The 12,028-nt window shown below is 49.6% G+C and overlaps 1 protein-coding gene across 1 annotated transcript; it reads right to left on the bottom strand.

Annotated features, from left to right (window-relative positions):
• Positions 1-4,459: 4,459 nt before the first annotated feature.
• On the bottom strand, positions 4,460-11,120 carry RPP25 (ribonuclease P and MRP subunit p25). The gene is made up of 2 exons (XM_043922557.1): positions 8,023-11,120; positions 4,460-5,264 (listed from the first exon to the last, which is right to left on the bottom strand). The coding sequence occupies exon 1, from the start codon at positions 10,636-10,638 to the stop codon at positions 10,006-10,008; it is 633 nt and encodes a 210-aa protein (XP_043778492.1). The 5' UTR covers positions 10,639-11,120; the 3' UTR covers positions 4,460-5,264; positions 8,023-10,005.
• Positions 11,121-12,028: the final 908 nt, after the last annotated feature.

Below are 12,028 nucleotides of genomic sequence, written 5' to 3'. Positions count from 1 at the left end.
CGATTCAGGGGACATGAGTTCGATCCCTCCTCTGGGAAGATCCCACATGCTGAGGAGCAACTAAGCCCGTGGGCCGCTACTGCTGGGACCCCAGTACCTAGAGCCAGTGCTCTGCAACAAGAGAAGCCACTGCAATGAGAAGCTCAAGCACCGCAAGGAAGAGTAGCCCCCGTTTGCCTCAACTGGAGAAAGCTGGTGGGTGACAATGAAGACCCAGTGCAGGCAAAAATGTAAATAAATAAATATATTTTAAAAATAAAAAGGACTGGAAAAAGAATCTAGAAAGAAGTGGATATATGTATATGTGTGACTGATTCACTTTGCTGTGCAGTAGAACTTAACACAACATTGTAAATCAACTATACTCCAATTTAAAAAAAAAGAAAAGATAAAAGCTTGAGAAAGAAAGAAAGCAACGAGTTGGGAGTTCCCTGGCAATCCAGTGGTTAAGATTCAGTGCTTTCACTGCTGTGGCCTGGATTCAGTCCCTGGTCAGGGAATTTAGATCCCTCCAGCCTTTTTGCTCGGCTAAACAAAAAGAAAAAGCGCTGGCTATATGGCACTTGAATCCCAATTCCAAATTGTAAGTTACTGTACTTGTCTTTGCCTTGTACTTGTCTTTGCCTTTGTCAGTGCCTTCAATTGGCTACTGCAACATTCTATGTTTTCATTGTTGTTATCAAAAATAGTTATGATCATAATTAATTTTGTGCCACTATAAGCTACAAACTATTTATTATCCCATCTAAGCCTCATAACAGTGTTGTGAGGTGAGTATTTACCCCTATTTTATGGACGAAGGAATAGACTCAAAGGACACTTGCCCAAGAATCACACAACTGATAAATATTAAGAATAGTGCTTAGATTTGAGCCCAGGTTTGTCCGACTGCAGAAATTTTCTTTCCCCACTCCCTGTAAAGGTAGACTTTGCTGGCTTCTCAGCAAATTCTGAACCCCCTGCTACCTTGAGGGCAGTTCTAAGTCCTTATTACCTGTATTAGTTGTTGTTTTGGTTGTGCTGGATCTTCATTGCTGTGTGTGGGCTTTCTCTCATTGTGGTGAGCAGAGTCTATCCTGCGTTGTGGTGCACAGGTTTCTCATTGTGGTGAGTTCTCTTGTTGTGGAGCACAGGCTCTAGGGCACATGGGCTTCAGTAGTTGTGGCACCAGGGCTCAATGGGCTTTAGTTACCCAAGGTATGTGGAATCTTCCCAGACCAGGGATCGAACCTTTGTCCCCTGCACTGGCAGGCGGATTCCCATCCACTGTACCACCAGGGAAGTCCCTGTATTATGTTTATTATTGCTGAATGATAATTAACCACAAACTAAGTTTAAAACAATACCCATTTATTATTTCTCATTTCTGTAGGTCAGTTATGCCTTCATAGCATTACTGATTTTTCTTCTCAGGGTCTTACAAGACTGAAATCAAGATGTCAGCCAGGTCTGCGGTCTCACTTGAAGCTCAGAATCCTCTTCCAGGCTTGTTTAGGTTATTGGCAGAATTCAGTTCCTTGCAGTTGTAGGACTAAGTCCCCATTTTTTCCTTGCTGTCAGCTGAGGATCACCCTCAGCTCCTAGAGGCCACCCTCAGGGCCTTACCACATGGATACTCTATAGGTCCTCTCACAGTACCACCATTTATTTCTTCAAACCAACAGGAAAGTATCTCTGACACTTCACCCTCCTTTAAAGGCCTCATCTGATTAGGCTTCAGGCACATCCCGCATAATCTCTCTTTTGATTAACTCAAAGTAAATGGATTAGTACTAATCTTGGAATGATATCCCATCACTTTCACAAATTCAGCCGTTTATACACGGCATGTACACTAGGGGACATGAGCCCTGGGGGCCATCTTTGAATTCAGCCTATTACTTCACTTAGGTTGGGAAGCCCCTGCTTACTCCCAAGTTCTTCTCCAGCTGTGCCCCTGCAGCCCATTCTGTCTACTTCCTCTGGGATGGCTTTAGACCAGACATCTTGGTTCCTGCCCAAGGCTGTCAGGGTCTTTTGACTCTATCATCTTTGGCCCCAAAACCCTTTGCTATCCCAATGGAGAAGCAGCAGCTGGACTTTGATACTTCAGGGATGTCATCATCACCAGTTGATCAGCCTATCAGCTTCCTGCTACAGCAGTCTTCCTTCTGAAACAGTTGTGATGAGGCATTTCCTCTGATGTGTGCAGAGGGGAGGGATTGTTGAGGAGCTTGTATGGACACAGACATTGTTGTATCATGTGACTTTCTAGTAAAGTGAAGTTCACATACAAGAAAAGTTCTTATCTTCTCTGGTGGGAATTAAGCATGCTTTGAGAAAAAAAAAATGAATCCTGTCATTTCAAGGCTGGAAATGGCCTTGTGGCCCTTAGTCTGACTGATCCTATGTTGCTTCCATTTCCAAATCCCCACTTGGGCACTTCTAGTGATGGGGATCCAAATACTAGCCTGCTTTGGAAAAGGAGATAAATATGAGAGGGCGCCTGAGAGAATGACATTCTTGCTACTGTTAAATTACAGCTCTGCCGCAGGGCCTTAGGCAAGGTATTCCAATTTCCTGAACCACAGTTAATTCATCTGCATAATGATAATAATGATGGACCCTACTAATTCAATATTGGGAAAATTAGATAACATAGTGCATGTAAAATACTAGGTCCTGCCTGGACATATCTCAATAAATAGAATTCAATAAATGGTGAGTGTTGCATTTCTCTGTTGTAAATTGTAGAAAGTTCTTTTCCCAGGGCATGGCAGGTTGTGAGACTAGGGACAAGGCATGGAGGTGGAGTGGATAAACACACCACATGGATCACCTGGGAATCAGGGAGAAAAGGTGGCAGGAGGAGGTAGCATTCAAAGGTGATCCTGCTGGGGGCCACCATCTAATACGAGTGCGTGCATGCATGCTCAGTCACTTCAGTAGTGTCCAACTCTTTGCAACCCCATGGACTGCAGCCTGCCAGGCTCCTCTATCCAAGGGATTCTCTGGAAAAGAACACTGAAGTGGATTGCCATGCCCTCCTCCAGAGGAATCCTCCCAATCCAGGGATCGAACCCATGTCTCTTATGTCTCTTGCATTGGCAGGTGGGTTCTTTCCACTAGTGCCACCTAGGAAGCCCATTGAATATAGGTAGGAGAGCTCTAATAGTACTTTTTCATAATAATTAATACTATTATGTAATTTCCTAAGTTATTACTTTTATGATCATAACATCATTAAAGAATATAATTTTTGATTGAAATAGAATTCACAAAGCAGAAAACTCATCCTTTTAAAGTTCATAATTCAGTGTTCTTTTATTTACTATGTTGTATAAGCATTATCACTATCTAGTTCCAGAACGTTTTCATCATCCCTAAGAGAAACTCCATACCCAATGGCAGTCACTCCTCATTCCCTGAACCCCACCAGCCCTAGGCAACTACTAATCTACTTTCTGTATTTATGGATTCGCTTCACTAGAAATTTCACATAAATATGAATGTCCTTTGAGGTCTGGTTTCTTTCACAGTGCTTCCCTGGTAGCTCAGCTGTGAAGAATCTGCCTGCAATGCAGGAGACCCTGGTTCAACTCCTGGATTGGGAAGATCCACTGGAGAAGGAATAGGGTACCCACTCCAGTATTCTAGGGCTTCGCTGGTGGCTCAGACAGTAAAGAATCTGCCTGCAATGCGGGAGACCTGGATTCGATCTCTGGATTGAGAAGATGCCCTGAGACGGGAATGGCTACCCACTCCAGTATCCTTGCCTGGAGAATCACACGGACAAAGGAGGCTGAAGGGCTACAGTCCATGGGGTCGCAAAGAGTCAGGCACGACTGAGCAACTTTCTTGCACTTAATACAATGTTTACAAGATTCATTCATGTTGTAATCAGTTCTTTGTTTCTTTTTGTGGCAGAGTTATACTCCATCATATGGATATTCCACATTTTGTTTACTCATTCATCATTTAATGGACATTTGAGTTTTTTCCACTTTTTGGCTATTATGAACAAGGCTTCTGTGAACATCTGTGGGCATGTTTTCATGTGGACACATGTGTTCCATTATTTCCAGTATTATATCTAACAATAATATATGGGTCATAAGGTAAGTCTATGTTTAACTTTTTGAGGAACTGCCAAGCTGTTCCAAGGCAGCCTGCATCAACATTCCCATCAACAATGTAGGCAGGTTCCATGTTTTTTGCATCCTTATAATTTTTTTAAACAAAGAAAGCTGAGTTTTTGTAGTTGTCTGACATGGACCGCACACCCTCAGTTTCCTGTCAGGAAACAGGGCCCAGGGCTGGGGTGCTTTGTGTTCTGGGGCCACTAGCTGCTCTCTTAAAGGTTCCTTCCTGTGATGAGAATTTAACTTTGGGTCTCTCTTAAGAGTGAGTGTGCCGCTCCTTCTAAAAATTATCTCACCGACTAGTCAACCTTGATTAACCATCAGAATCACTCAAGGATCTTATTGAAATACACATTTCCAGGTCCTTCCTGGGAGATTCAGATCCTGTTGCTTTGAAGTTCAACCCCAGCAATCCGTATTTTTTAAAAATTGTGGGATAATTAACATATAACATGTAATCTACACATTTTTTTCAGTTGTAATGCAAGGTCTATTTTATTTAGAAATCAATCAGTTTATACCAATTAATTTATAACAGCAATCTATATTTTTGACAAGTGCCCTAGGTGATTCCGATGAGTAAAGTTTGGGAAGACTGTTGTTATCCCCACAGCAATCTGGCCCATTTTGCAGATGAGAGAGCTGAGGCTCAGAGAAGAATAACTTGCTCTAGATCAGAATCAGGCTCATTTCCTGCAAAGCCTATAATCTGTTCAGTTTGACACTGTTCAATACGATCTGTTCACATTTGCTAGCAGAACTCTGAAAAGAGCCTCTCACCATGCAAGACTAGACCTTAGCAAATACCCATACTTCTTTTCCCTATTCCCTCTGAAGGTGGTGAGAATATTGTATCAGTTTCTTATGGCTGCTTTCATAAAGTACCACAGGCTGGATGATTTAAAACAGCAGAAATTTATTCTCTCACAGTTCCGGAAGCTAGATGTCCAAAATCAGGATATCTGCAGGACCATGCTCTCTCTGATGGCTCCAGGGAGGACTCCGTTCTGTACGTTTTTCTTAGCTTCTGTTGTTCACTGGCGATCTTTGGCGTTCCTTGGCTTGCAGCTGCATAACTCTAATCTTTGCCTCCATCTTCACATGCTGTTCTCTCTATGTGTCAGTCTGTATCTTCTCCTCTTCCTATAAGGACATATTGGATTAAGGACTCTTCCTACTTCAGTATGACTTCATCTCACATATTAATTACACCTGCAAAGATCCTGTTTCCAAATAAGGTCACATTTACAGGTACTAGGGATTAAGGCTGCAAAATACCTTTTGGAGGGACACAATTCAACTCAAGACGTCTATGATAGTCAGCAGGAGTCAAAAACAACACCAGAATCCTCCAGTTAGGCATAAACATGGTGACCCTTAGCTTCTTCAAAAAGAAGATAGAACCCAAGGGTCCCTATGGTGGGGTTGGGGGAAGCTTTGGCCACTTTCTGGGGATGGATAGTTAAGGGCTTTGATGTGGTGTCAGAACAGTTCAGAAATCTCATTCAGCCAGTCCTTATTCACTCAATCAACAGCTCTCTGTGGGATTCCTGCATTCCAAGAGCTAGGTAGGGAGCAAGGCAGACAGATTCCATTTAATCACGGCTTCTGGTTTACTGGGGTGACTGACAACCAGAGGTTCACATTAATGAGGGCACAACTACAAACTAAGATAAGCTCTGACAGTAAGAAACCCGATGTCACCAAAGAGACCTTCCTGTGACTGTATTTCCTCCTTCCCTTTCTTCAATTACCCTTTTCCCTGGGAAACCTGTAGGTATTTCAACATCTCAGTGAAACAGAGGGGACTAGAGAGTCCCTAGTGGCCAGTATGGGCATAGCAGTGATCCAAACTAGAACAAATCAAGTGGGGGCTGGGAGATGAAGGGAGCCAGTAGGGGAGATGCGGTGGCCAGGCGGGAGTGAGTCTCACCCAGGTCTTCCTTTAACTGTGCAGTGAACATGCTCTGGGAGATTCATGGCCAGTGGACAAGAACTTTAAAGCTTTTGCCAATTTGAAGCTGCGGACCCCTCTAACTCACCCCTCTTCCCTACCAAAATCCATCTATTGTTTGGTCCATCCTGTGATGCCAGGAAGCAGGCTAAGTTCTGGCCAAGCTAGGGTTAAGCCACAAAGAGCAACCCTCCTCTATCCTGGCTGTAATGGCAACGAAACCCTACCTAGCCTGGGTAGCTCTCAAATCTGTCTCCATCTCTGGCCCCACTACCAGGGCTCCATCTCCTACCTCCCTGCAGTATACCAAATGCAGTCAGGCCCCTTCCAATTCACCTTCCATCTACACTGGTGCCAGAAGGATCCTTCTCAAACATCAATCAGACCAGGGTGAGACTTCCTTGGCGGTCCAGTGGCTAAGACTTCCACTCCCAATCATGGGGCCCAAGTTCCAGCCCTGGTCAGGCAACTAGATCCTATACACCACAACAAAAGATCTCACTCAAGTGTTGCAACTAAAGCCCAGTGCAGCCTAAATAAGTAAACGCTTTGTGCTGTGCTAAGTCGCGTCAGTCGTGTCTGACTCTGCAACCCCATGGACTGTAGCCCATCAGGTTCCTCTATCTATGGGATTCTCCAGGCAAGAATACTGGAGTGGGTTGCTGTGCCCTCCTCCAGGGGATCTTCCCAACCCAGGGACCAAACCAGAGTCTCTTATGCCTCCTGCACTGGCAGGCAGGTTCTTTACCACTAGTGCCACCTGGGAAGCCAAATAAGTAAACAAATATTTTTAAAAATAACAATGGAATATAATGAAAAGAAAAAAAGACCAATACCAAAAAGGACCAATGGAATATAATGAAAAGAAAAAAGACCATTGCCTTCCCCCCTTTCTCCAGGGAGGCTCCTTGTGACCTGGCTCCCAGCTCCCACTTGGTATTCCAGTCCCACCTGCCTTTGGTCGAGCTTTGTTCAGACACTTGTGGCTGCCTCAACACCAGATGCAGCATCACCTCTCGGCCTGGAATTCCTTATCTAGTCCTGTTCAGCTGGCTAACTCCATCTGGTCACTGCCGAGCCAGCTCCCTCTGAGTGAATTAAGTGCCTCTTCTCAGAACTCCCTTCTCCCACTATTACCGCATTGTGCCATAACTTTCTTTTCCCTCTCCTCTAGACTGGGATATCCTTGCAGCAGAAACTGTATCTGATTATACTGTGATTCCCCCCCACCCCCCGCCGACTCCCCACCCAACCCTGTGCCCAGATTGGGACCTGGGTCAACAATGAAGTCCCTCATGGTCCAGCTGGTGGTTCACTGCCCATCTAACCACATGCTCTGGCCTTAGATTATATACATTTATGTTCCCAAAGGGATTCTGATTGTGTGACCAGATAGTTTTGGGAGTGTGAGTCTTCACTGCTACCCTTAGCTGGAAGTGCCCCCAAAGGAGGGCCCAGGAAGCTCTTGGATAGAGGTCCTACTGGAAAGATGGTGTCTCACGGGTGGGGCACGGCACTCTCCACTCCCTCCCATTCTGCCATGAGTCAGTTCTTGAAGTGAACTGTCTCTGAGGTGCTCCCCTGGCCACTCCCTGCCTTATTCCAGCACTTCTCAGGTTCCCACCTCAGCCTTGGAGTTGGGGGTGGATAGGGGTATCTGTCACCTCCTGGGTCAGCAGGGCCAGAGGATGCAGTAAAGCAGGGGTGGGGAGCTCATTCATGGATCCATTGGCACCCGTGAGCACCTATCAAAATCCTGGGAACTGAAGCTGCTGGGATGGTGTAAAGATGCAGAGAAGACAGCCAGTTTCATAACCCACTTTCTAGAACGGGAGGCAGAAACTCAGTCCGCCATGTGAGCAGGGTAACGCTCAGAAGGTAGGGAAACAACATGCCTCTCTCCTCTCCACATTACAGGGTGAGTTTCTAGGCTGGAAGGTGACTTACCTGACTCAAGACATCTTCAATGAGAGTCTCTGCTTGCACTGTCCTGGTGACCCGGCAATCAGGACTTTAGACACTAGTGATCTTGGAAAGCTGACCCTCTTCCAGAACCAAGAGCAGTCTTTCCTAAGACTCTACCATGCAGGACCTCTTCTGCGTTGTATCATTTAAATTCAGATGCGGACGCCCAGTGGCAGCCCAGGGCAACCTTGTTGTCAGGACAGTTTACATTCTCTCCACACTTCCTGGGCTGCTCCTGAGAGAGTCAGGCACACACGCCCCAATCCCTTGGCTCTCCCCAGGGACTCATCAAGAACAAGACATTAGGGAGGGCAGCCAGTGCCAGAGTCTGTTTGACAGGGCCCACCTATCCAAAGCTCAAGCAGAGCTGGGAGGTGAGGGTGAACTCCCTGAAGAGCCCCTTCTATCAACTGCAGAAACCTACCTCTTGTTACCAGCAGAAGGATTTATTTCAGCTTTCTGCCTACAGAGTGACTTACATATTTCCCCATCTCCTCCTTTCCAAGGATGCTGTTAAGTTGCAAGGGGACAAGGTCTGCTTCTAAGATCTTGGAGCTATGTGCCCCTCCCCCTCATATTTGCTAGAGTGCTTCCAGTACACAGCACTCCTTCCACCCTCCCACCTGACTTGGAGTTGGGCAGAAAGGCTTATAAGGCTGTTATCTCTCAACAGACAGCTGTGCAGGGCCAGAGGCAGCAGCTTATCAGGGAGCCTGCAGTGATTCACAGCCCAAGTCCCAGTTTCTCTGCTGAATAGTAATTTCCAGCAGTGGATTTGTGCTCAGTCTCTCCTCCCCCTCTCCCAAGGGTGTGCTGTCCTTTCTCAGAGAGAGAGAGAGAGCAGTGAAGGGTAGATTCTATCCATGGGGCTGGGGGGCTCTGTGCCAGCCTTCTGGTAGGGCTGTTTATTGGCAGGAGGCTGCAGGCTTAGGGAGCCCAGTTTGGTCTGCCATCCTTGGCAGTGACCCCCAGGATAGTTCACTGATGCTCACCTTCCTCCCCCTTCCAGAAAAGCAGTATGCTGTTCCCTTTCCCTTAGTGGTAACACATAAGGTGACAAAGGTCCCCTTCTGGCCACAAGCCCTGAAGCTACTGGAGCTAGCCAGGGAGGGCTGAGAAAGAGGGAGAACCAGGCGCTGGGTAATGTGCTCCCGGCACCATTTTGAAGCTACCCAGGTTCTGTGCCTGACCCATTAGACCTCAAAAGCTAAGGATTCCAGGCTGGAGGGGACTGAGACACAAGGGGGCAGACCACAGCAGTCTCTACACAGGCAAGTGGTTAGGGAAAAACCCAGGGACAGAGCCATTTCTGTGTTTGTTTTATTGGAAGCAAGACTCCAGCTGTGGGGCTCAGGGGAGGTGGCATAGACTTCTGTCCTGAGTCTCTCCCTCTGGGCCAGCATGGGGAAAGTGGGATGTTAAAAGAGCCTGTGGAGACGCCCCTGCCACCATGATCTCAGGATGCTCCTTAAAAGCAGGAAAAGGAAAACTAGAAACTGTCCTGGGGTGAAGGGCAGAATAGCCCCTTACCCCTCCTCACTCAAAATCGACCGCCCTCAAGCAGTGGTTTCCAACCCTTTGCCCTCTGCTGACAACGGTGGGGTGATTCCAAGAGCTTTCCTCAGCTTCCACCTTCCTAGCCCACTTCAAGAATCCTATGTGAACATTTTTTTTAACCTTTGGGGTTAAAGGCTCAAGAGTCCCATTGCCCACCATTCCCTCCCTAAAGAAAGTCCCCGTATGGTTCAGGAAAGCTGAAGTGGAGTCATGTGTCGTCAGGCAACACAGGTGGAGGAGCAACCCCACCACGAAGCTTCCCTGGGGTCCCCCTCTTGTCGCCTTGGGGTCTATGCCGCCACGTTGTAGGTTCCAGAGGACCAAGGCATGAAAGGCTAGAGATGCGTCTCAAGGTCGAAGCTCCGGGGTAAGATCCAGCCCGTCCAGGTGGCCCAGAGGCCGGAGTTCTCAGGCGGTCTGGTCCTCTTCAGCAGCACCAGGCTCGGGTTGTGACCGCTTCGCGGAGCCCTCTCCAGCAGCAGGTTCCCCTAGACTCCTCTTGGACGTCGGAGCAGTTGGCTGGGACGAGGGGCCGGGATGGGGGTTCGGCGGCTGGTAGCCGGGTTGGAGCGGATCCAGGGCATCCTTGGAAAGTAGGATGGCGAGGCTGGGCACGTTCTTAAGTACACTGAGACTGGCGGCTGGCTCGCCAGGCTTCTGCCCCGGCGTGGGCTCCGGAGGGAGACTCTGCCACAGCTCGCGCACGCTCTGGTAGCGCAGCCGCGTGACCTGATGCAGACCCGCCAGGCGGCGCTTGAGGATCTCGGCACACGTGACGGTTTTGGTGGTGGCTCGACCGCAGCCGCTGAAGACGATGGCGCGCGTGGCTGGCTGCGCCATGCTGGCAGTGGCGAAGGCCAGCAGGTTCCGGATCTTGCTGCCCTCTTTGACCCGCATATGCACGGCGCCCGGCGCCAGGTCGGCGAAGGGGCCTGAGCCCGGGCCGCCCTCCTCATCCCCGCTCCCCACCGGCGCCTCCTCGGAGCGCACCTTTCGGAAGTTCTCCATGCGCCGTCGTTGCGGGGACGCGGGCTTCGCCATCGGGCCGCCTCAGCCCCGGGGCTGCATATCGGTGGGTCGCGTCGGGCAAGGGCCGGCAGGGGTAAGGGCGCGTGAGCGGCGTGGACGCCGGCTGGCCGACTGGGACGGTGCGATCCTAGCCTTCCACTTCTCTCCACTGGGCGCTGCTCTACTCGGCGATCTCGGCGCCCTGTGCTCCGCGCCTTTAGCTGAGGCCCCGCCTCAGAGCCTGGGAGCCCCGCCCCTGCCGCCGGGCCCCGCCCCTTACCCAGCCCCGCCGGCCCGCGCCCCAGCCTCACCAGCCTTTCGCAGGCATCCACCCTGGTCCTCGGATACCCCGGCTTGGGAGTTGCGCGCACCGCGGGGTGCCATGGCAGTGCCAGGGGTGACCTTCTAGCTGAAGTTTCCCTATAATCACCATCAGCCCTCCCTGAGCCAACCTTCATAAACCTGCAACCTAAATAAAAACCGTTTGCTGGGCAAACGCCACTTCAAGCCGAGTCCCCGAGCCCTTCCGCGGTTCAGCTGAAGGCCACCCACCCCTTGCCCACCCCCAGTGAGAGATTTCAAAGCGGTCTTCTGGGGACTGGGACCTCTTTCTCCCACTCCTAGAGGAACAACACCCCCACCCCCACCCCGTCCCTTCGCTCCCGAGCCGCTCTTCTCGCCTGAAGGACAGCCTGTGCGCTGTCAGCAGTGTGGTAGGCGCTGGCTCCGTCTCCGCTCCGCGCCTGCCCTCGACGACTGTCTCGGCGTGGTCCTCTCAGGGCAGCCGGAGAACTGAGGTTACAGCCTCGCCGCGCCTGACCAGAGCTGAAGGCTCCCAGACACCCCCGCACACCCGCTGGGGTGTGCGAACTGCGGCTCTGGGCCAGGCTGTCCCCTGGGATGAATGGGACGAGAACAATGAGACCCCCTTCTCAAGAAGAGTTAAGCTCCCTTCATCCATGCCTGAAAGTCGAGTATTACGGCTGCATGCCTTAGAGTAAGCCAGACATTGTCCTCTGCTCACGTGGATCCCCCTTCTTCTCAGGTGGAATTTGTTGTTAGTCAACCGGGCCCCCTGGGACCCAGTGGGGTCCTTTTTCAGAAAAGAGACTGGGTAAAGCAGGTTTTGCGGGAGAAGGGAGTTAGCTGGGAAACGGAAATCTCGGGGACATTATGGAGTTACTGGGTGCCCCTCCCCGGGAACTCCGCAAAACCAAGGGAATGGCCCGGGATGTCTTTCCAGGAGAGATGAACAGTGAAGGGAGAGATGAGATTGGGCTTTAAAGGATTGCTGATGAGAGAGACCGGGTTTGTGAAGGAGCTGTACTAGAACTGCCCTAGGGCCTCGTCCTTCATCCTTTCACCCCTCGCGCACACACAGAACTGAAGGTGGGCCAGACCTGATCCGGGTGGGGGTGACTAC

This window comes from Cervus elaphus, chromosome 13 (genome assembly GCF_910594005.1).
Source record: "Cervus elaphus chromosome 13, mCerEla1.1, whole genome shotgun sequence".
NCBI classification, from domain to species: Eukaryota; Metazoa; Chordata; class Mammalia; order Artiodactyla; family Cervidae; genus Cervus; species Cervus elaphus.
The sequence above is the reverse complement of the archived record's forward strand: the minus strand, read 5'-3'. Positions and strand labels throughout refer to the sequence as shown.